The sequence below is a fragment of the Muscardinus avellanarius genome, assembly GCF_963383645.1.
Source record: "Muscardinus avellanarius genome assembly, chromosome: 7".
In the NCBI taxonomy this organism is placed as follows: Eukaryota; Metazoa; Chordata; class Mammalia; order Rodentia; family Gliridae; genus Muscardinus; species Muscardinus avellanarius.
Genome location: NC_137793.1, coordinates 84,966,830 through 84,991,162, shown reverse-complemented (window position 1 = coordinate 84,991,162; position 24,333 = coordinate 84,966,830). Strand labels below are relative to the sequence as shown.

Here is a 24,333-nt window from a genome sequence, read left to right as displayed (position 1 = left end):
GGCGGGCGGGGGGGTGGGGGGGTGCGGGCAGGGAGGGGGCCGGATGCGTTGCGGACTCCGCGACCGGCCCGTGCGGGGCGGGGGCCGGCGGCAGGGCCGGGGCCGCCGCCGGCGCAGAGGGCGGCCGACCGGGACCTGCCCGGCCGGCTGCCCCGTGCCCTGCCTGGTCCAGCTGCCTGGCCAGCGGGGAGGGATGCGCTGTGTCGCCCAGCTCCCCTGCGCTCTGCCCGTGCCCTGAAGCAGAAAGTTTGGGGGCTGGGGGCTGCCTTCCTCCTCCCCTCCGATGGCTGCCCAAGGACTCCTGCTGCCCAGCCTGGACAGTGACCTGCCTTCGCTCCCCAGGTCGGAATGAATTATTCCAAGGCTCCCCCTTCCCGCCCTTCCCTCATCCTCCTTTAAGAAAAAAATTTTTTTTAAAAAAATTTAAGGTATCGTGATCCGTCCACTACCCTCTTTGTTAATAATTTAGACCCCAGGCCTCATTTCTGAGTCTAAGAGGGGGTGCGGTCTCCCCCAAGACGGCGCGCTGGAAGGACAGATTCCCCTTGCCGACCCACATACACCATGAAGAGGTGCAAATCAGACGAGCTGCAGCAACAGCAGGGCGAGGAGGATGGAGCTGGGCTGGAAGATGCAGCTTGTCACCTGGCGGGCGCGGACCTCCGGCCTGGGGAGGCCACGGGTGCTAACTCCGCCGGCGGGCCAACTTCAGATTCGGGCGCCGCGGTGGCACCCAACCCGGGCCCCCGAAGCAAGCCTCCCGATTTAAAGGTGAGCACAGACCATCCCCAGCCCGCAACGCAGCTTTCCCCACCCCACGCAGAAGTGCTTTAACAGGATCACAGTGAAGGGGACGGCAGGCAGGTCAGCGAGGATGGGCGGCTGAGCGGGTGTTCGGCCAGAATCCGAAGGGGCACGTCAGGTGGCCTTTGGGCCTCTTGTCAGCTCCATTTCAGTCCTCTATGTTTGTTTCCTAATTTTTTTTCAGCGGGCATTCTAGTGACTCACCCCTCTGAGATTGTTTGAATAACGTTGTGTATGAAGTGCTATTCGCAGACAAAGGGCTAGAGATCCACGATGCTATCTAAAAAGTTGACATCATGTTCCCTCCTGAAGGATGGCAGGGGAAGAAAATCGCCGGGTGGAAGGCCAGGCAGGTGACCTTTGGTTTCTTTTGCCAATTAGCCAGCTCTTCTTGGGGTGTTTTGGAGCACCTTCCCGTGTGAAGCTCAGTTTGTCTATCTGTGAAAGGGGGGTGTGGATTTCTTGCCGTTAGGTGGAGCCAGAGGTTAAGCTAGTGCTTGGAGATCGCTGCCTGCCTGCCGAACCAGCCCCCAGGGTGAGAACTGACAGGTGGCCGAGCAGTGAGCGGCGCTTGGGCTGGTTGGGGCCTCCTCCGTTCAAGTTGCACACACGCTGAGCCGGCAGCCAGAACCAGAATCCGAAAGAGCCGTTCACATGGAGCTGTTTATTTTCCAGCCTGAGGTTGTTGAGGCAATCGGCGAGATGTATTGAGTGTATTTCTATGTCAATTAAATCGGCAGCCACGATAAATAATGCACCTCCGCCAGAGCCGCCACCCGGTCTGCAGGCTCGGGCTCTGCCAGCCCCGCTCGGCTCGCCGCAGAGCTGAGTGAGATGTCAGCTCAAGGAAGGGACTTCCATGCCTTGGAGACTGATACCTCAGGAGGGTTTTCTCTAGAGAGGGGGCAGGGTCTGGGCTAGGGGAGCAAACCAGACTCCCTTTAGGTTAAATAAAGCCTGTATCCTATGGCAGCGGGCACTAAGGAGCTCACCAGAATAAGCCAATGACATTCCTCCTTTGGCCTGAGCGGCTCGGAGTCAGGAAGTCAGAGCGCAGGTGAGTGTGCGTGCTTTTACCTGGGTATATTCTCTCTGTTTGTGTACTTTTAAGCTTTTGTGATATTTTAATCTGATGATCTCTGGTTTGGCCACTGCCCTTTTCCTAGGTTCATGGCTAGCCTTATGTCTAAAAATGAGCTCTGCTATTTCATCAGGGCCAAGAAATCCTTGGTGTCGATCCCAGCTGCCACCCCTATGTAGTCAGCAGGTGTTTTGAGTGAGTCAGAGAAGGGCAAGGAGTCCCTTTAATGCTGTTGGCTGGGGGGAGGGTGAGCCCTCTATTTCAGACTTCAGCCTCATTCTGGGCCAGTCCAGAGGAGTTTGACCAACAAACTCTGATTCTTGGAGCAGGTGGGACCCTTACTCTGGGTCCATGAGTGGCAACCTCGGAAAGTCTCCCAATCTCCAGCCACAGCCAGCAGTGGGGACGCCGACTCCATCCATGTCCCCCAGAAGCCATCCTGAGTGAAGGGGGCTGGCTGGGGGTTGGGGGCTGCAGTATCTTTGTCTCTGTAGATAAGACTGCCTAACGTTCCTCCGGTTCTACTCTCCTACACGCTCTTTCTCTTTTCTGGTGGCAGCCTCATTCTGGTTAGGGGCAGATATAACAATAACTCTCCACCTGATAGTAACTGTTGAACTGCTCTGAACCAGAACTAATATCAGGTGTGAAGATCCCCCCCCAAAAAAAAAAAAACACCCCACAGAGGTGGAACCCAGCAACGTGGGCCTGGGCTGTCAGCAGCGACGAGAAAGCAGAGCCGGTGCCTGCTCATGGGAGCAGGGGAGACACGCAGAGCCTTTTCCTGTTTACTCTGTCTGCTCCACCATAACATGTTTACTACAGGCAGATCCTTCCCAACAGATGAGAATGAGGGGGACCACCAGAGTTTGATTTGCTGTGTGATTTTAGGCAAAGCGCTTAGTGCTTCTGAGAAAAGGGACTACGAACATTGGAGCGAGTCCAGACTTATTTTCCAGTGCTGGAAAAGTTGTTTTCCAAGGCTGACACAGTTTTGTGGTGATGGAAAAATTCTACCATTGGCTCTGGAACTGGGTGGAGGCTAACTTACTTTAGATTTGATGGTGGCTCCAAAAAGGGGCAAATTTAATTTTTAATCTAATCCTCCTTGCTCTGCACCTGTGTTTGGTTGAGGCCGATAAGCAGGTCTGGCATGCTTTTGTTTTCAATTTGAACTTTGTATGCAGTAGAATGTTTTGGGCCCTTAGTCCCACTTCTGATTTTTTGTAGCCGCTTTGGGCATTGTGATAGATTAAGTGCATTGGAGGAAATTTTCCTGAGACAGGGGCAGAAGGATAAGAGGCTGTGTCTAAAGTACCTCCAGGAGCCGGGCATGGTGGCGCACGCTTGTAATCCCAGCATTTGGGAGGCTGAGACAGGAGGATCGCGGTTCACGGACAGCCTCAGCTGCTGAGTGAGGGAGGCCCTTTGCAACTCAGTGAGACCCTGTTTCAAAATAAAGAATAAAAAAAGAATAGGGATGAGGGTGTCGTTCAGAGGTAGAATGCCCCTGGGTTCCATCCCCAGTGCCGCAAAAGGAAAGAAAGAAAGAAAGAAAGAAAGAAAGAAAGAAAGAACCTCCAGGAGAGGAGGGAAAGAAGAATTTTAGCCTTTGCCAAAGAGATCTGACTGGTGCTTAACTAGCCAGTAGTTTTGGGAGTTTCCTGTGTTTTCTCTCTGATCCTTTAGCACTGCAGAGCAGTGCAGTGCAGCGTACATATCTTCTTTTACTTTTATTTATATTTTTTTGTTTTGGGGGTGTGGGAGAGAGAACTTAGGGCCTCCTGCATGCCAAGCAAGTCACTGAGCCACACACCTTGACCCTGTAAATTTCTTCGATGAGGGCTTGGGACCCATGATGATGAGGTGTGTGTGGGGGATTAGTTAATTGGCAATCTTAAAATGTAACTGTAACAGAAAAAGAATCCGAGAGTGGGCATTGCCCCACCCGAAGCTCCTGCAAATACTTTGGGGAGCCTTCTTCCCTACTCCATCCACTTGTGTGTCCCAGGGGAAGATCTCAGCAGACAGTCCTCCGAGCACAACAATTCGGAGTCACATTCCTCAGCCACCTGCTGCACAGCTTCCTGTTTAACCACTTGAGTTCCTGTCTCTATCCATGTGTCCTCATCCAATTCTTTGCCGCTGTCAGATTCCCTGCTTGCTGCGAGGAGATGTTGGGGTGGCTGGCCACAGAGAGTGCTGGCTGGCCAAAAGTACACCAGAACCCTCCCGACAGGAGATCTGGCTCCAGTGAGAATGGGCGTGAGGAGGAGCTTAGGGAATTCTGCAGAAGGAGATCCTGTTGAAATACAGCACGTGGTAGAGATTTCTAAGGCCTGGGATGCGTGAATGTAAGAATGTGCTGGCTGGTTCCGCTCTGGTACACTGTGGAAGCCTGAAACTGGGGAGGGGGGGGGGAGGAAATTGCCCCCCTCACCTTTTCCTACCTCTAGTGCAGCCAGAAGAATCGGGCCTTTTCTGAAAGAAAGAGTCTGGGAATGCTGGCCAGGAGCATTCTCCTGAGGTTATTTTTCCCCCTTACAAAAGCCCCAGGAATAATTTTCCCAGAGATTTCTAAGCAGTATTAATATCTTTCCCTGAAGACAAAGGGGGAACTCTAAATTTCATTGTTCCTATCCTGCTTCTAAGAGCTTTGACTCAGGACTGAGTTGGGCTCCTGCTCTTGTTCTTCTATTCAGCTGACATACAGGTCTTCACCTAAAAGCAGGAAAAAGAATTAGGAGCCAAATAGATGAGGGGAAGTTAGAGCTGAATCCTAAGTCTCCTCCCTGCCAGCTCAACCCTTATTGGCTGTTGCGGGTAGTTAAGCCCTCAGGAATGGTCCAAGTTCTTTCAACGCTCCTGTAGAGAACACACAGAAGGCCTTATGGAGCCAGTGGTTACTGGATACCTTCGGCAGGAAAGGCACTGCTATTATTTGTATGTATGTATGTATGTATGTATGTATGTATGTATGTATGTATTTTTGTGGTGCTGAGGAGGGAACCCAGGGCTTCAGGATTGCTAGACAAGTGCTCCACCACCAAGCGGCATCTCCAGCCCCAAGGCACCGTCGTAAATAGTGCAGCGTGGCATGTATATATATTTTTAAAAGTGCATAAAAATAGATGCAGAGTTTAAGTAACAAAAGCAAAACAGACACCTTATCTACTCACTGCTCAAGAATATTTTGTTTGTTTGTTTTGCGGGTCTGGGGATGGAACCAAGGGCCACTCGACCTCCAAGATACACCCCCTGCCCTATTTTTTATTCTTTATTTTGAAGCAGTCTCACTAAGTAGCGGAGGTCCTCACTAAGTAGCTGAGGCTGTCGGCCAGCTCCGATCCTCCTGTCTCAGCCTCCCAAATGCTGGGATTACAAGTGTGCGCCATCATGCCTGGCTCAAGAAAATGTTTTGAAGCTGGGCATCATGGTGCATACTTGTAATCCCAGTACTTGGGAGGCTGAGACTGGAGGATCACAGATTCGCAACCAACCTTAGCAACCTGGCATGGCCCTTGCAATTTAGAGAGACCCTGTTTCAAAATAAAATAGAGCGGGGAGTGTAGCTCAGAGGTAGAATGCCTCTGGGTTCAAGCCCCAGTAGCGCGCGCGCGCACACACACACACACACACACACACACACACACACACACTGACATCTCTAAGAAGCCCCTGCCTTTTTTTTTTTTTTTTTTTTTCCAGAACTGGGGATTGAACCTAGGGCAGTCTACCTCTGAGCTACATTTTTTTTTTATTCTTTATTTTGAAACAGGGCCTCACTAAGTTGCAGAGGGCTCACTAAGTAGCTGAGGCTGGCTGAGAACCCGTGATCCTCCTGTCTCAGCCTCCCCAGTACTGGGATTACAAGCGTGCACCACCATGCCTGGCTCTATTTTTCCATTCTTTTAATATTTTCACTTTTTGCATTACAGGGGATTGAACTCAGGGACATCTATGAGCACTGAGTTACATTTCCACCCCTTTTTATTTTTTATTTTGGGACAGGGTCCCACTAAATTGCCCAGGCCGGCCTCAACCCTGTAATCCTCCTGCCTTAGCCTCCTGAGTCCTTGGGATTACAGGCCTGTGCCATCATGCCTGACTTTTACTGGTTTTTTTTTTTTTAAAGGCCCAGAGTTTTATTAAAATTTATGGGTCTTAGTTTCTCCATTTTTTCTTAAATGAAGAAGAAGACAAGCTATTTCACAGGAATGTGGGCCTATGTCCAGAGACCAGGGGCGGGGGCTCTCTATGCAGAGTATGACCAGCCTTCCTGCACCTTGAGACTCCTAGATTACTTTGGAAGTGATAAGTCCAGGCTTGAAGATTCCTGTGGGAGATGGACCCTGGGGGTAGATGTCACAGGGAAAGGTGAAATTGTGGTGGACCTAAAAACAAGTAAGTAGGGAATGATTTCTTTAGCAATAGGTGCTGCCTTTGCCTCCAGGTGAGCTTCCAGGTCAAACAGGATCAAACACTTGGAGGAAAAACATTCCACTGAAGAACACCTAAGTTTAAAAATACGTGGAGCATCATGCTGTGGAATTAGAAACGTGGGCTAATCAGGAAAGGTTTAGAGGGGGGAGGTGGGTTTACAGCAAGCTATTGAAGAAAAGGCACAACATTGATGACCAAATATGAGGAGAAGGGCCTTCTGACTGGGGCAAGTGAAATAGAGTGGCAGGCCTTTTCCCTGTTCGCCCAGCCCTGCAAGGAGAAAGGAGGAGCAGGGTGTGTGTGTATGGGGGGGTGGCTGGTTTTATCCCCTGCACTGTAGGTGAGGTGGGCAGAGCCCGGCATGGCCCCACTGCAGCCCAGCAGCCCTCAGCAGTATTCAGAGCAGCCCTGCCTGTGGCTCTGGAGGAACGACAGGAGGGCATGTGGCAAATGGAGCTCTCTGTTCTCCTGTCACATATTGGGCCCTAGATTCATGCCCAGCTGCCCTAGTTGCAGGCTCCGTGTTTACAGAATGTGCTGCTTTTTTGTGTACCAAATTGTGTCTCAGCTGCCAATCCCATTAACAAGAATGTCTCCGTCAACAAGGAGTTGAATCATCTGCGGGGACCCACACATGGGGCTGAGGGTTGCGGGCAGCAGCCGTGAGTGCAGGGGCTGGGCAAAGGCTCAGGCACCTTCTCAGAGATGGACGGTTCTGAGAGCCAATTCAGAACTCATCTCTGTCTTCATCTCTTCTGAGAAATGGCATCTCCCTTGGAAAGCCCCGTAGACTAGGACGGCACATTGCTGGGACAAGGCCATGGCTGGACAGCGTCCACCTTTGTCAGCCAAACACTGAAGTCTCTCTCTGTGTTAAGTTAAAGCAAAACTGTTGAGGGATAGCAGGTATGCTTTGTGATTGCGTTAGAAAAACAATATTCAACCTTTCAAGCCCAGTGACTAAAGGCTTCCTTATTCCAGCCAAGTTACCTGAGTGACGTCTGCTGTGGAAAACAGAGCTGGCGGTGAGGGCACGAGCCCCCACCTAAGCCCTTTCTGAATCTTTTGTGCAGGCAGTAAACACATTCTGGCTCCTTGGTCTGAGTTCGTCTACTCTCAAGCCAACTCAATCTTGGCATCTACTAAGATGATAGACTGAGACAAGGGTTTATTCAAGTTAGATACAAGAAAAAGCTGTTTGACGGAGCATTTTTCATTTTCAGAAAGGATTAAGTCTTTGGGGAAGGTAGTTGTCTAAGGAATAAACCACCTTTTAAAAATGGAGCCAGGTAGCCGGGTGTGGTGGCGCACACTTGTAATCCCAGCTCTTGGGAGGCTGAGACAGGAGGATCACATATGTTCAAAGCCAGCCTCAGCTACTTTGTGAGGCTCTCAGCAACTTAGTGAAACCCTGTTTCCAAATAAAAGTATAAAGCCGGGCATGGTGGCACACACTTGTAATCCCCGCACTTGGGAGGCTGAGACAGGAGGATCAGGCAGGTTCGAAGTCAGCCTCAGCTGGCTTAAGAGACCCTGTTTCCAAATAAAATATAAAATAGGTCTGGGAGTGTAGCCCGGAGGTAGAAGGCCCCTGGGTTCCATCCCCAGTACCACCAAAAAAAAAAAAAAAAGTATAAAATAGGTATGGGAATATAGCCCAGAGGTAGAAAAGCCCCTGGTTCTACCCCCAGTACCACCAAAAAAAAAAAAAAAAAAAAAATGGAGCCAGGTATGGTGGCGTACATTGATAATCCCAGGATTTGGGAGCTGAGGCAGGTTCAAGGCCTGTGTATGGTAACTTAGAAAGATCCTGTTCCAAAATAAAAAATAAAAGCCGGGCATGGTGGCGCACACTTGTAATTCCCGAGCTTGGGAGGCAGAGACAGGAGGATTGTGCAAGTTCGAAGCCAGCCGCACGCGCTGGCTTAGGAGACCCTGTTTCCAAATAAAAATGTAAAAATAGGTCTGGGAGTGTAGCCCGGAGGTAGAAGGGCTTCCAGGAACCCCAGTGCCACCAAATAAATAAATAAATAAATAAATAAATAAATAAATAAATAATAAAATAAAAAATAAAAAGGACTGGGGGGCTGGGCATGGTGGCACAGGCTTGTAATCCCCGCACTTGGGAGGCAGAGACAGGAGGATCACACAGGTTCGTAGTCAGCCCTGCTGGTTTAAGAGACCCTGTTTCCAAATAAATAAAAAATATAAAATAGGTCCGGGAGTGTAGCCCAGAGGTAGAAAGGTTTCCAGGAACCCCAGTACCATAAAAAAAAAAAGTACTGGGGGTATCGCTCAGAGATAGAATCTCCCCTGAGTTTAATCTCAAGTATCCCTCCCCCCATGCAAATGGTTTTGTAAACTGGACAAGGTGGTGCATGTTTATAATCCCAGCTATTCCAGGCAGAAGGATTGCAAGTTTCGGGTCAGCCTAGGCAACTTAGCAACACTCTGTCTCAGAATAAAAAAGTAAAAATGGCTGTAGGTGTAGCTCAGTGGTAGAGCATCCCTGGGTCTAATCTCCAGTACCACTTAAGAGTAAAATGGGTTTTAGCCGGGCATGGTGGCACACCCTTGTAATCCTAGCACTTGGGAGACTGAAGCAGAAGGACCGCAGTTTTCTTGGCCAGCCTCAGCAATTTAGTGAGCTTCTTCAGAACTTAGTGAGACCTTGTTTCAAAAAATAAAGAATAAAAGAGGGCTGGAGGGTGTGACTCGGAGGTAGAACATCCCTGGGTTCAATCCCCAGTACCCCCCCACAGTAGGTCTTGCTTTGTAGTTATGGGACAAATAATTAAGTGGCAGCCACCATGTTTGCATTGAGGCATCTGCCAGGTCATGTTGGGGTCATAAAGATGCCAGCGATAAAGCTCCTGCTCTCCAGCTACTCATATACTCATGGAGGATTCTGCCCATCAGTAGGTGAAAACCTGGCTAACTGTTGGAAAGAGCACTTGGAGCGATGTCACAAGGCAGTGCACGATTAATTGCAAAATGAGTGGTGCAGTTAATGAGCACACACGATTTGAGAGCAGAGCACGATCGGGGCAGGCTTTGCGGAGCAGGGAGGCAGTGAAGATGGGGAGGACCGGAAGGGGCAGAGAGAGGGCACAGAGGGGCGATGACTTGAATAAAAATCTTCTACGTTGGTGTTTGTGGAGTCAGTTCAACCCAAAGTCCCAGTGACCAAGGCCGCCTTTCCTGGCCGGCGCTGGCTCCAGACAGACTTCTCTAAGCCATAAAAGCACTAGGAATTAAAATAGGATTCAGATGGGGGAAATCATTTCCCTGAGTTGTTTTTTTTTAATGTTAGCTGTGATGCTGGGGAAGGCAAAATGATTTCCCAAATCTTTCATCACTGTTTCCAACAGAACCCCCCCCCCCACAAACGGCCTGAGATAGGCAGCTGCTTCCTCTCCTCCATCGCTGTGGTCCCCAGTGGCAGCCCGGGGCCAGGGCTCCTCTCTTGCACCCGCCTCAGGCTGCCCACCCAGAGCTACTCAAGGACGACTAGAGATTTTCACAATCCACCCTGGATCCTGACAGGAGAACTCTGTGGGTTTTCACATGATTAGCTCTCTAATGCTGGCCCTGTTTCCATAGAGACCCTAAAAATAGAGGGAATGTTGGCGACCTAGGCTTGCAAAGGCTCAGGGTGACCCAGTCACCCCACAGCCGTACCTTTCGTGGGGTGGGGGAGCTTTAAACCCAGGTGGGAGGAAGAGCTTGTAGTCAGCTGCCAGGTGGGATAATTCCCTATAGGTTAGTGTGACTTTCTCAGATCCTTGTAGCTTTTCTGGGATTTGTTGAGAACAAACTGGAAACTGCTTTTGGTCATTTTAACTAGGCGGTACCAAAGACACTGTACCCCAAGGCGTTTTCTTTTTGGCTCCATGAGGCTGAGTTTGCAGAATCTGGAGCAAACTTCTCCTTTGGGGGACCCACACCCAGGCAGGAAAACGGATGAAGCCTAACTGTTCAGAAACCACAGGCTTCTCCGGAAGTATCTTCAAGAAACAATCTAGTCCCCCCATTCTTCCTGAGAGGACTGTGCTACCCAGGGAAGGTCCTTCCTGTCCTTGGAGACAGTCACAGTGGAGGAGACACAACCCCCCCACCCCCGTCCTCTGCAGGTGTCCACGCCCCATGTGGGGAAGCTCCCTTTTCTGGATCACCTCTGGCCAGTTCTGGGGACACTCCTCCTGCTCCTTCCCCATGGGTGGCGAGAGCTGCTTGTGTCCATCTCTCACTCTGCAACATGGCTTCATTTGGCCACCAAAATGGTTTTCGGCAGCTGGAGAAAAGCAAAAGTCAATGTGGAAAAGCAAGTGACATTTAGTAGCTGGAACCTGTTAGTCAGAGCAGGTGGCGCTTTCTGCTGCGTTGGCGGCTAAGTTCCCTCAAGCTAGTCACCATGGTTTTCCTCACTTCTGAAACTTGTGGCTGGTTATGTGTATGTGCTGAGGATTTTTTTTTTTTAAACACTTACCATGTTATGTCAAGACTCCTTAACCGTCTCCTCCCTGACACCCACATGCAGAAGCGGCCCAGCCCGAACCACCCTGCAGTTCTTGCTGCCCACTTGTGCCTGAGGGAAACCCCTCCCCCATATTGTTCTTTGACTTTATTGTTGTTACCGTTTTTTCCCCTCATGCCTACTATGGACTTGAATATGTAGTGCTGCCGGCACAAAGGTCCTGTGGCCACCTGGTCAGTCCTGGCTGGCTGGCTGGCTTTCTTTCATTTCTTTCTTTTTCTGTTTTTCTTTTCTTTTCTTTTTTTTTTTTTTTTGGTACTGGGGATTGAGCCAGGGGCACCCTTTAAAAATTGAATCAGGCACCCTTTAAAAATTTTTTTTTGCTGTGAAACGGGTTGCTGGGAGCCTTGTTAAGTTGCTGAGGTTGTCCTTGAACCTGTAATCCTGTCATTTCAGCCTCCCAAGTATTGGGATTATAGACATGCACCACCTTGCCTGGCTATAACCCGGGTTTTCTTTCACCTGCAGAATAGCTGAGGGGGTGGAGGAGTTGAAGACCTCGTAAGAGTCTCCCAACGTGTAATGTGTCCTGAGCAAATCCACAACTTTAGTTCAACAGATCTAACTCCCTCTGACCCAGGCTTTTTTTTTTTTTTGTACTGGGAATTGAACCTAGGAGCATTCTACTTCTGAGCCACACTCTCAGACCTTTTTTTTTTTTTTTTTTTTTTTTTTTTTAATTGAAACAGGATCTCTCTAAGTTGTTGAGCCTGGCCTCAAACTTGCAGTCCTCCTGTCTCAGCTTCTCTAGCTCTCAGATTACAGACACGTGCCATTGTGCCCAGCTTAGTTTTTCTTTGTTTTGATCTTGCCTTTGACACTGTTCTGGACCCCTGCAAACACTCTATCCGCCTTAGTTTTAGAGTCAGTATGTGGGCTAGCTAAGGTAAATTAAATTAGAGACTGGGGGTGTGGCTTGGAGGAGCCACTTAGCTTTGCTGTGCCTCAGTTTCTTCATTTACAAAATGGAGACACTGACACTGTCACCAGTGCGGTGGGTGCTTGTGCCCATGACCAGAGAATCAGGTAGAAAGCGGGGCGTGGTGATGCACGCCTGTAATCCCAGCACTTGGGAAGCCAAGACCGGAGGGATGCAGGTTTGAGGATAGTCTTAGCAAGTAGTGAGACTCTCGTCAATCTAGCAAGACCCTGTTTCAAAATATAAATAAAAATAGAGGTAGGGGTGCAGCTTGGAGGTAAAAGGTCCCTGGGTTCAATCCCTAGTAGCACACACACATAGGAATCAGGCAGAGACACCAGGACTTCTTCACACAGAAGAGAGATACAGCACTGACCATCAAGTCAGCTGGCTCCCAGGATGGAGAGAGCTAGTTTTATTCATGTGAAAGCATAGTAGGGGTGGGTACTTTGAAACAGGGTCTTATTAGGTTGCTGAGGGGCTCACTATGTTGCCAAGGCTGACCTGGAACTTGTGATCCTTCTATTTCTGCCTCCCAAGTACTGGGATTATAGGTATGGGCCACCATGTTTAGCTTTGAGGTGCATTTTAAAAGGTGTTTTTTCATCAGGCTTGGTCATACATGTTTGTAATCCCAGTACTCGGAAGGCTGAGACAGGAGGATTGTAGGTTTGTGGCCAGACTCAGCAACTTAGGCCCTCAGGAACCTAATGAGACCCTGTTTCCAAATAAAAAATAAAATGGGGTTGCAGGTGTAGTTCAGAGGTAGAATGCCCCTGGGTACACACACACACACACACACACACACACACACACACACACACGCTTTCTTTTCCTGGGCAAGCACTTTGGCTGACCACCCCCCTCAAAGTTAGTCATCATGGTGTCCAGTGTCCCATCTCTCCTCTTGCTGCTCAGTCTTGCATAAATGTCTCTGCCCTGTGATAAGGACAAGGCACTGTGGCTATTCAGAGAACATACAGGTGGCCGGGTGTGGTGGTGCACACCTGTAATCCCAGTACTTAGAAGGCAGAGACAGAAAGGTCGCAGGTTCCAGACCAGCCTCAGCAACTTAGCGAGGCCCTCAGAAATTTAGCAAGAACCTGTTTCAAAAAATAAAATAAGACTGGGGTTGTAGGTCAGAGGTAGAATGCCGCTGAGTTCAACCCCCAGTACCGAATACATACACACACACACACACACACACACACACACACACACACACACTACATATGTGGGCAATAGAAGAGAACACAGGAACACAGGTCATGGCACACATGGTCCTGGGGGGTTGCTGTTTGGATGGTGACTCAAATGTTTTGTTCTTTACGTTGTTTGTCCTTGGAGACTCATGGCCAGAACATCTTGGCCTAGTGATGCACCTGGTTTCTGCAGCTGATAAGGCTGTCTGAGGGTGGATGAGTAAGGCACATGCCACGGTGTGATAGCCACCACGCTATGAGTCCAGGGCCTGGAGTGCATGTGCCTTTTCTTGGCTGTCTCATTCTCCTCCAGAGGTTTTGCTCTTAATTTTAAGGGGTGCTGTTTTTCACAGAGGTCCCTGACTGTCTCAGTACTGTGATCTGTCACATTCCTGGCTCCTGAGATCAGGCTGGAGTGACAACATAAACTGGAAAGCACTTTGTTTGATTTAAAATATTCTGGCTGGGCGTGGTGGCACACGCCTGTGATATCAGTACTTGGGAAGCTGACACAGGAGGATCACAGATTTGAGACCAGCCTCGTAACTTAGTGAGACCCTGTTTCAAAACAAAACAAAACAAAACAAAATAACATGGGGCTGGGGATATCACCCTGAGGTATTATTGGTACCACAATAAATAGATAAATAAATAAATAAATGAATAAATAAAATTGGCCAGCGCCAGGTGCCATGGCTCATGCTTGTAATCCCAACAACTCAGAGACCTGAGGCAAGAGGATTGCAAGTTAAAGGTCAACCCCAGAAAAGCTGGGAATGTAAATCAGTGGTAGAACATCCTGGGTTCATCTCTGGTACTATAAAATTAACTACTTAATTAAAAATATATAAAGTAACAAGTTTGCTAAGGATCGTAGGGTCCAAGGCAATACGGCAGATAGGGATGGCCATGGAACCGCTCCTTGATTTCTAGGCTTGAGAGGGAGGAAATGTCTCAGAGCTCCTGAAGTCTTTGGAAGGGAAACCCTCCCTTAGTGATGCCGAGAGGAGCCTCAGTGTTGGAGAAGCCAGTTGAGGAATGAAGGAGAGGAGGAAGGGACCTGCAACAGAATGCTCGAAAGACAATTTGTAATATGTAATGTGGCCATCTGGCAGATGCTGCTGGGCAAAGGCCAGCCAGAGCCAGCTGGCCCCAGCCAGGATGCCTGGAGGGCGGTCTCCTGGCTTGGGCCTGAGGGACAGGGCGCTCTGTGCTGGCTGCTCCCTGGTCCAGACCCGCTGGAGCAGGATTGCCCATCCGAGCTCCTAGTGGAATGTGTTCCACCGTCCACTCTGCTTTCCAGAGCAGACGCAGGGCCCCGAGGGGATGGTGACTCCTGTGGGAAAACATGGTGCTGTGTGCTCATCTTTCTCCATGGCTGCCCCCAAATTTACTTCCCTAGAAGGAATATTTCCTCATCTGTAAGTGGAAATGCTGTGGTTGTTGCTCATGTTGGTATCTGGGGGGAATCAGATGAGATCGTGCAGGAGAAAACACACCTCAGAAATCACAGACCCTCAGCTCACAGTGAAGTGTGACTGGGGGACTTCCCTGGTCTGCGAAATGGGTTATGTCAGGGCTTCGCCCATTTTCAGGGTTGTCGGGAGACTCAGAAGAGGAGAAAAGCAGGGCATGGTGGTGCACTCCTGTAAGCTCAGTACTTGGGAATCTAAGACAGGACGAGCGCAGGTTTGAAGCCAGCCTCAGCAACTTAGCAAGGTTGTCAGCAACTTAGTGAGACCCTGTTTCCAAGTAAAAAAATAAAAAGCAGGGTATGGTGGTGCACACTTGTAATCCCAGTACTTGGGAGGCTGAGATAGGGGGACCGCCGGTTCCTGGCCAGCCTCAGCAACTTAGGCCTTCTGCAACTTAGTGAGACCCTGTTTCAAAATAAAAGAATAAAATAAGGCTGGAAGTGTACCTCGGAGGTAGAATGCCCCTGGGTTCTATCCCCAGTACTAAAAAATAAATTAAAAAAATAATAAAAACAATTAAAAGGGTTAGAGGTCTAGTTCTAAGATAGAATGTTTCAGTTTTCACCAGCACCATGGGAGGGGGAGGAGAAAACAGAAAATCCTGCACCTTTTCTAAAGTACAGGTAGCCTAGTTATTGCATGAGATGTAGGTGCAACTGTTTTCATAAACTCAATGCTAGGTGTAAAGTTACCAAGACTGGTGTTAGCTAAGTCGGAAGATGTAGGGTTGTTTTGTTATTTACTGCTCTGCAAGTTTGTTCTAGGAAGAAAGACAGAAAATCTAGTATGGTAATTTTTATTTGTACTGGCAGTTGAACCCAGGGGGTTTTCTACCTGTGACCTATACCTCCCAGCACTTTTTTATTTTGAAACAAGATCTGGCTAAGTTGCTGAGACTGGCTTCAACTTGGAATCCTTTTGTCCCAGCCTCCCAAGTACTGAGATTACAGGCCTGCACCACCTAAGTCAGCTCATAGTAAGTATAATTTTTTTGGAATTTTTTAAGTGACTGATGCTGCTTCCGGAAATGATGGGTGCCCACCCCCAGATGAAAACCTGCTCACCAAGCATTAAGACTGGTTCTGAGTTTCTGTCATTTGGAGGGCTGGCTCTGAAATGTATGTTAAGGAATTGGTCACATTGCTGATTACACTACAAGACAGTCTCATAAAAGTAAAGTTACTTCATTGCCAACTGTGTCAGGAACTAAATTGGCCCACAAATAGCAGAAAATCATACTAGAGTCATGTAGAAAAAGGTAAGTTTATTTGTTTCATGCAACAAGAATTGTAGGGCAGAATGTCATGAGTGCTTTGGTGGATCCAGAGGCCACTGAGTTCCCTCAGGCCTGTGTCTTGGGCTCCACTGTGTGTGAGCCTTCCTCATCATCTGTAGCACCTTGAGATTGCAGTGTGGCCGCTGCATGCACAGACATTACCTTCACATTCCAGATAGGGAGAAGTAGAAAGAGCCAGTGCCTTTTACCAAGGAAGCAAAATTCCCAAAAACCTTCACTCTACTTTTTATTGGTCAAAACTGTGTCATAAGGCTACTCCTAGCTGCAAGGGAGTCTAAAAAAGCAGGGATTTTTAAAAAACTTTATTTTTACTTTTTTTTTTTAGCATTAATGTCTTAAAGTTTGGTAAGAAAGAAAGGGAAATAGATATTGAGTGGGCAAACAGTTGTGCTGGCTACAGCAGTATAACCTTTTATATGACCTTGGACATCCTTGGAAAGGGATACTTGCTGGTCTGAAAGAGCCGGTGCAGCTGGAAGGAAGGTCTGGCTTGAGAGGAAGGAAGCACTGGGGCTGAGATCAGTCTAGAGGGCCACAGCTAACTCTGAGATCCTAATGCTACTTGCATGAGCCAGCAAACCCCAGACTGTAGTCCTGAAGGTGCTATTCTTGAAAACCCTAAGCCTCGTTTGGGGGTATATTTCCTTGAGAATGAAAGGATGGATCTGGATTGCCACCTGTTTGCTGGTGACTTCTTAGGCATGCCAGGCCAACCATAGGAACCCTCCAGATTTAGATGCTCCCCAGAACAGACCTTTCTTCTTCACCTCCAATTGAGTAGCCATCCAAGAGCTTTCCACTCACCAGGGTTCTTCTTCTCCCCCTTTCAGAAAATCCAGCAGCTCTCAGAGGGCTCCATGTTTGGCCACGGCCTGAAGCACCTGTTCCATAGCCGTCGCCGGTCGAGGGAGAGGGAGCATCAGGTGTCTCAGGATTCCCAGCAGCAGCAGCAGCAGCAGCAACAGCAGCAGGGCATGTCCGACCATGACTCCCCAGATGAGAAGGAGCGTTCCCCGGAGATGCACCGTGTCTCTTATGCCATGTCCTTGCATGACCTGCCTGCACGGCCCACTGCCTTCAACCGTGTGCTGCAGCAGATCCGCTCCCGGCCCTCTATCAAGAGGGGCGCCAGCCTGCACAGCAGCGGCACTGGCAGCAGCGGCGGGGGCAGCAGCCGGCGTACCAAGAGCAGCTCCCTGGAGCCCCAGCGTGGCAGCCCACACCTGCTGCGCAAGACCCCCCAGGACAGCAGCCTGGCTGCCATCCTGCACCAGCACCAGTGCCGTCCCCGCTCCTCCTCCACCACCGACACAGCCCTGCTGCTGGCCGATGGCAGCAACGTGTACCTCCTGGCCGAGGAAGCAGAGGGCAGTGGGGATAAGGTGAGGCAGGAGGAGGTTTGGGGAGGGGGACCCACCTGCTGGGGGCCTTAGCACCTGGGGAAGCTGAGCTGGGACCTTGCCTAATGGTTCTGATACCTGCTGCCTGCAGTTATCTGCCTTGGCTGAAGGAGTCAGAAGTATGACTAAGCCAAAAGGGAGAGATGATTCTCCAAATTGGCTAATTTTTGTTTGTTTAGGGGGTTTGTTTTTCAAAATGCTGTTTTGCCCAGGCTGATATTAATTTTGGTTTATTTTCCTTAAACATGCTCTCAAGAGGCGGTGAGTATGGTAGTTAAAAGCTCAGACAGCGCAAAGCCTGGCTCTGCCACTCACTAACTGCATTTGCCACGTAACCTCTTTGCACTTCAGCCTCACCAATTGGAAATGAGGATAAGGACAGTAGGGGTATTGTAGGATTAAATGAACCAATAGATAAAAAAAAATACTTGGAATGGAGCTCGGCACAGTATTGTTTTTATTATTGCCAACCAAAAAAAGATAGGGAACCAGGCATGGTGCCACGTGCCTATAATCCCAGTGCTTGGAAGGCTGAGACAGGAAGATTGTGGGTTAGAGGACAGCCTCCGAAAATTAGTAAGGCCCCCAGGAGTTTAGTGAGACCCTGTTTCAAAATTAAAAATAAAATAGGCCTGGGGGTATAGCTCAGAGGTAGAATGCCCCTGGGTTCAATCCCCAGTATCACATACACATATATAAAAAAATAGGGGAGGAATCCATGAGAGGTTGTTTGTTTGGAGAAGAAAAGAGTTAGTTTGGAACTTCATGTAACAAATACTTATGGGTGGCTAATAATGTGCTGCAAGAATGAGCAGGCGGCTGGCATGTCCCTCATCCTGCTCACCAGAGGGGAGACAGATGCATGAATGATGGATGAACAGAGTAGGGTGTTGGACTGTGACGGACACTGCAGGATCTCCCGGGGACCAAGGCAGTGGGAGAGGGGAATTGGGACAGACCTTCTGGAGGAAACCATTGAGCTGACTCTTGAAGGAGTATAATTATCCAGGAACAGGGCAGGGAGGACACGGTATATACCAAAGCAAGTAACCTGGAGGAGCAGGGTGGGTCCAGCACTTTTGGAGACTGACACACAGGCAGAGGCTAGATCACAAAAGGTCTTGCATATTAAGTGAAACTATCAAAGGCCATTAGGCAGGAAACTGGAGGGAAGTGGGCCGTGTGGGGCTCAGTGTAGACGGGAGATTGAGAAGAGGGACAAGGCAGGCGTCAAGGAAACCATTTTGGAACTAGACTGCAGCAGTGGGGCTAGAAAGGAGGAGACAAATTGAGAACGCATTTGGGAGTTAGAATCAATAGGACTAGGTGGGAAAGTGAGAAGACAAAGGAGGGCGGAGGAGGTGATTCTCAGGTCTATAGCTTAACAGTTTTAGGGATGCTGACATATTCTGGTTGAGGAATCTCAGGAGAAGGAGCATGTTCTGTGGGGAAGGTGAGTTCAGCATCGGATGCAGGTGCCTTTGGGAACTGTTGGAGAGGAGAGAAGCCACTGGCACTTGGGTCTATGGGGTAGAGGTCTGGGCTGGGGAAAGCACTCTGGGAGTTAAAGTCAGTGATGGAGTTGGGAGTGTGGGTGCGGGAGGCCCTGGGAGGGGCTGTGTCAAGTGAGAGAAGGCCAAGGACAGATCCAGAAGAATGCAGGAGGAGAGCTCCCGCCACTATAGAGGCCCCAGGGGAAGTGGAGGTATCCTAAGGGCCTGCCTGGGACCAGGTGCTGCCCTGCCTGTGGGCAGGGGCAGTCTGACTGCTGTGGAAGGAAGAGTCCAGGGGGCTAGTATGGAGATTCCCAAAGTCCAAATGGGACCCGCTACTTCTCTGTCCATGACTTCAGGCTCCTTTCTCCTTTGTTCCAGAATCATCTCTGCAGGGTTACTCCTGCACATCTGGCTCCTCCCTCTCAGGCTCCAGAGTCTGTGATCTGTTTTTCCTCTAGTGGCCTTCAGCAGCCAGAGGGTAGGAGCAGAGCTGAAAGGCTTGCTGGGAAGGCATGCTGAAAGGTCAAAGGTGGCAATGGAGTTAAGGGTTTGAATCCGATAGTATTCAAAGGGCTAGACCATGAAATCTTGGCTAGCAAACAAGGAGACAGGGATGGATGAATGCTGATGATCTGAAGAAAAGGAGATGGAAGTTTTGAGGGAGTTGGAGAACAGGTACACTGAAAGACTGTAAACAACCAGGCATGGTGGTGCATGCCTGTAATCCCAGTACTGGGGAGGGGGGTGGCTGAGATAGGAGGATCGCAGGTTCTAAGTCAGCCTCGGCAAGGCTCTCAGCAACTTAGCAAGACCCTGTTTCCAAATAAAAATAAAATAGGGCTGATGGTGTAGCCTGGAGGTAGAAGGCCCCTGAGTTTGATCCCCAGCACCGAGAAATGAGAGAGAGAGAGAGAGAGAGAGAGAGAGAGAGAGAGAGCGAGCCAGGTATGCCATTGGGATTTAAGATTTTGGGGCTTCAAGAGGGAAGACAAGCCTCAGTACACTCACAGAGCATGCTAGACAGGAATGAATAGAGAGATACTTAATTTGCCATGACAGGAGCTGAAAGGTTAGGTTGTCACACAATCTGTTCACATGACATTGAAATCCCCTGACTGTCGCAGAATTTGGTAGGAAGAAGCCTGGGAATATGGACTTCGCTTTGGGGACAATGGGCAAAGGAGACAGCAGTGGAGGGCAGCGGGGAAGGACCTCAAAGGAGGACAGGCCTGTCCGTGGGGGCAGGGCAAAGCTTACCACTAAAGCCACGCTGACCTCTTCTCACCTCCAGAGCACAAGAATGCAGGAGGAGAGCTCCCGCCACTACAGAGGCCCCAGGGGAAGTGGAGGTATCCTAAGGGCCTGCCTGGGACCAGGTGCTGCCCTGTGGGCAGAAGCAGTCTGACTGCTGTGGAAGGAAGAGTCCAGGGGGCTAGTATGGAGATTCCCAAAGTCCATGATACTGTCTGGGGGAGGGGCTAGAACTATCTATGGGGGTGGGGAGACAATAGTAGCCTCAGGTGCAATTCAGGGTCATTGAATAAAAATAAGGGGGTGATGGAAGTTCCTGGGAGAACACTGAATAATTTCTTTTTTTAAAAAAGGATGGTAAGCCGGGCGTGGTGGCGCACGCTTGTAATCCCCGTGCTTGGGAGGCTGAGACAGGAAGATCGCATGGGTTCGAAGCCAGCCTCAGCTACTTAGTGAGGCTCTCAGCAACTTAGTGAGACCCTGTTTCCAAATAAAATATAAAAAAGGTCTGGAAGTATAGCCTGGAGGTAGAAAGCCTCTGGGTTCCACCCCCAGTACCACCACCAAAAAAAAAAAAAAAAAAAAAAAAGGATAGTAAGTCCGTAAGTTTGGGAATCTTTGTTGTTGTACTTTGGTTCTGGGAGTTGGATTCATGGCATTCTACCTCCAAGCTACAACCCCTGCCTGTTTTACTTTTTTGTTTTGAAGCAAGGTCTCGCTAAGTTGCTCAGGTCTTGCTAAATTGCTGAGATTGGCCTCAAACCTGTGATCCTCTGTCTCAGCTGCCCAGGTACTGGGATTCTAGGCATGCGCTATTGCAGCAGGCTAATAAGTTTGGGAGGAGGGATGAAAGAGAAGAATGGAAGAAAGGGAGACCAGGAGAAATGATGACTGACTGGAGAATCCTATATTTAGGGGATAAGAAGCCCAGTGAGTTTTCTTGCATCCAGGTTCCCAGGGATGCTCTGGGACAAAGTTTTTTGTTTTATTTTTTTAACCACAGATTGTCCCTGGTGCAGATTCAGCTCCCTACAAGTGACCTAGAACTGCCCTCCCATCCACACCAACTGTGAGTTCTTGTGCACCTTGGCTTTTGCAAGCATTTGGAGGTTCTTTCACTCAGTGAGCACCGTGTGCCTGCTGGATGCTTGGCACCGAGGAGCAGCTCAGGTTTGGGTTTGCAGTTTTCCAGCTTGGAGTGTGCTTTTGCAGATGTCTTATCACAAGTTCATTAAAACGCTCCTGTGAGGTAGATAACCCAGGCAATATCCCAAGTTTTTAGACAGGAAATAGATCCAAAGAAGACATGTGTCCAAGACTACAGAGCTCTGCCCTAGTGGCAGGGCTGGAGCTAGAGCCCAGGTTTCCTGAACCCACGCCCAGTGTTTTTCCCACCATGCCAGGCTGCCCCTGTGTGTGGCAGCCAGCAGCCACAGTAGGGGGTGGAAAGCAGCTTCCTGGTGTTCAACCCAGACGACGCCTGGCTTGCCCCTCACCTGTAGGGTGACTTCCTACAGTCTCTGACCACTAGCGGTTAACTTACTTCATAGATTCCACAAATGACCTTAGTTCTAGACTTCTTCAAGAAAAAAGGATTTTGGGGGCCCAGGTTGTGGCTCCAACTGCCTGCCTAGCATGCACAAAGTCCTGGGTTCTATCCCCAGCACACGCACACACACATACACACACACACACACACACACACACACACACACACACACACACAAAATTAAAAGAAGGAAAAAGGGGCTCTCCACAGACTGTTATAGTTGCTGAGCCCCACCTGGTCAGTCACTGCCTTCTGCCTTCTTTTTTTTGTGATACTAAGGTTCGAACCCAGGGGCATTCTACCTCTGAGCCATACCCCCCCCCCGTCCTTTTTTATTTTGAAACAGAGTTTTGCTAAGTTGTTGATGGTCTTCCTAAGTTCCTGAGGCTGGCCGTGAACCCGAAATCCTCCTGTCTCAGCTTCCCAAGTACTGGGATCATAGGTGCTCACAACTACACTCAGCTTCTCTTCCTCCTATAGCACCACACTGGCACTGCCACTGGGCACCTCCCTGCTTGCCCTTTATTCAATAAATATTTCTTAAGCATTTTGGGCCCAACACTGTTCTAGGCATTAGGGCTACTTCTGTGAGCTTACACCCTGACAGCAGGAGATGACCGTTAAGTGATGACTGTGTAATCTATTTGGTGGCAAAAAGCGCTGAGAGACAAAATAAAAACAGAGTGAGAGGGCAGAGGACACCGGGGATGGGCATGCCATCTTGACAGATTAGTCAGAAAAGCCTTTCTGCTACTGTGAGGGAGTAAACATGTAGCTCTCTGAGGACAGGCAGTTCGGGTAGACAGACCAGCAGGCACAAAGGCCCTGGGGTGGGAACGTGCTTAGGGTATTCAGGGAACCTGCAAGAAAGTCAATGTGACTGGAACTTGGTGGACGAGGTGGCGAATATACAAGAGAGAATTAGAGAGGCGGCTGGGCCTGGGGCTGGGACCCGGGAGGCACTGGGGAGGATGCAGATTGCACAGGGCTCAGGAGACCAGGAAAAGGACTCCCCCTCCCCTTGTGAGATGGGAAATCATTAGGAGGCTTGGTATAGATGAGTGACACCCTTGAAAAAGATCACTCAGGCTGCGTGGAGAATAAAATGTGGCAGCATGACAGAGCTGAGCAGGGAGTCTAGTTAGGAAGCTGTTGGCATACTCTGGGGCGAGATGATAGGGGAGTGGTGGGGGCGCCAGAAATGACAGGTTTCTATGTGTGCTTCAGAGATGGAAGCCAAAGGTTTCTGATGGATTGGATGTGGGGCATGGCGGAAAGGGAGATAGCAAAGATGGCTCACACGTGTTAGGGCCTGGCAGCCGGAAAGAAGAGATTGCCATGAGCTCAGCTGCAAGGAAGGTGGCAAATGGAACAGATATTCTGTGGGGGGGCAGGCTCAGAGCTGGGTTTTGGGTATGCTAAGTCTGAGATGGCTATTAAACTTCCATGCAGGAATGCCAAATAAGCAATCATATGAACGAGTCTGGAGTCCTGGGGACAGATCCAAGCTGGAGGCATAAATTTGGGAGTTGTCAGCATATAGGTAGTATTTAAGGAGATGGGACTGCACCATTTGCAAGTCTAGCTTGCACTGGGGAGAAGTGTGATCTAAGACTGAGATCTGGCTGCGTTGGCTGAAAGGATAGCGAGCCTGGTGAGATCAAGAGCTGGAGGGGCCGGCAGGATGAACCAGGTTGTTCTGCCCTTAATGAGCAAGTGCTCAGTGTGCGGCAGCAGCCAGGCCCACCTCACATGGGTGAGTCAGTAAATACATTTTAAAAATCAGACTAGAAAAATCCTGCAAGCCAGGGTCCCTAGGACCACAGCTCTCTTCTGAGAAGGGCAAATGTGAGCCTTATTAGCCTCTGGTCATCTCGGGCTTCCCTCAAAGGTCTTCAGCTGCCTCAGAAGACAGAGGAAATGGGGTGGGCAATGGGTACCTTCTGCAGCTGGCAAGTGGTTGTCGATTTTGCTGGCTGCAAAATTGCTGGGGTCCGAGTGACTGGGAGCAGGCACATCTGCTGGAGGGCTTTTCCATGTAGCTCGCGTTTGGTCTTCATAAGCCTCGGTGAGGCTGGAGGGGAGAGAGTTTTCCTTCCTTGCTGTCTGTGGGTGACCAGGCCCAGAGACTCTTGGGTGACCTGGCTGGGGATTGGTTCCCTGGGTTTAGAATATGATGGGGGAACCCAGAGATGACTCTGTGTCCTTATTTGGAACTTTCAGCTTTGTTACAGGTCTGGCCTGGTTAATCTTAACATACTGTGGAATTGGCAGAGCAAGTAGTATTATCTCCATTTTACAGGTGAATAGACTGAGCCTACAAGAATGAAGAAGCTGCATGCCCAGGATATCCAGCTAGGTCTTGGCAGAGAGGAGACTAGATCCTGTGTTTCTAGTCTGTTCACAAGACCTGGCTGAGATGTGAAGTCTCTAAAACAGCTAGGGACCATTTTATAGAATACCAAGGGGAGCAAGGAGACTGACTGTATCCCCTGGTTGCTGTCTCTTCAGTTACACGTTGGGCATCATGGCTCAGAGGGTCTTGAGGAGAGAGGTGCTTCTGTGTCCCATAGGAAAGGGGTCTTCCAGCTTTGGGGTAAACCCTGAAGCTCTGTCAGTGACTCCCCCATACCCAGGGGCCACTGGTTGGTGGAGAAATTGTGGTGGTTCCGCCCTGGTCTCGGCCATGAATAGGAAGCATTCTTCTCTCTAGTAAACACAGCCCACATGCTCTCCACAGGCTCCCTGGCGATTACTAGCATCTATTTTTAATTCATAAGCCTCCCCCATGCCCCACACCCCTTGTCATTGTTTAGAACTCACCAGCTGGCTTTCGGACCCCAGCAGCCCTGCCAGGGAGGGGTTGAGTTACTGGATCA

At 49.6% G+C, this 24,333-nt stretch overlaps 1 protein-coding gene across 2 annotated transcripts in view; it reads left to right on the top strand.

Moving 5' to 3' along the window:
- Positions 1–564: 564 nt before the first annotated feature.
- The window catches only part of TMCC2 (transmembrane and coiled-coil domain family 2), a gene marked incomplete at both ends in the record, with an annotated part of 44,994 nt that continues 21,225 nt past the window's right edge, over positions 565–24,333 (top strand). The window contains 2 exons of one of the 2 annotated variants that reach the window (XM_080698584.1): positions 565–771; positions 16,589–17,140. In XM_080698584.1, the coding sequence (XP_080554710.1) occupies positions 565–771; positions 16,589–17,140 (759 nt within the window). Of the gene's footprint in view, positions 772–16,588; positions 17,141–23,138; positions 23,211–24,333 lie in introns of those variants that run through there. The other variant, XM_080698586.1, reaches the window with a different exon arrangement.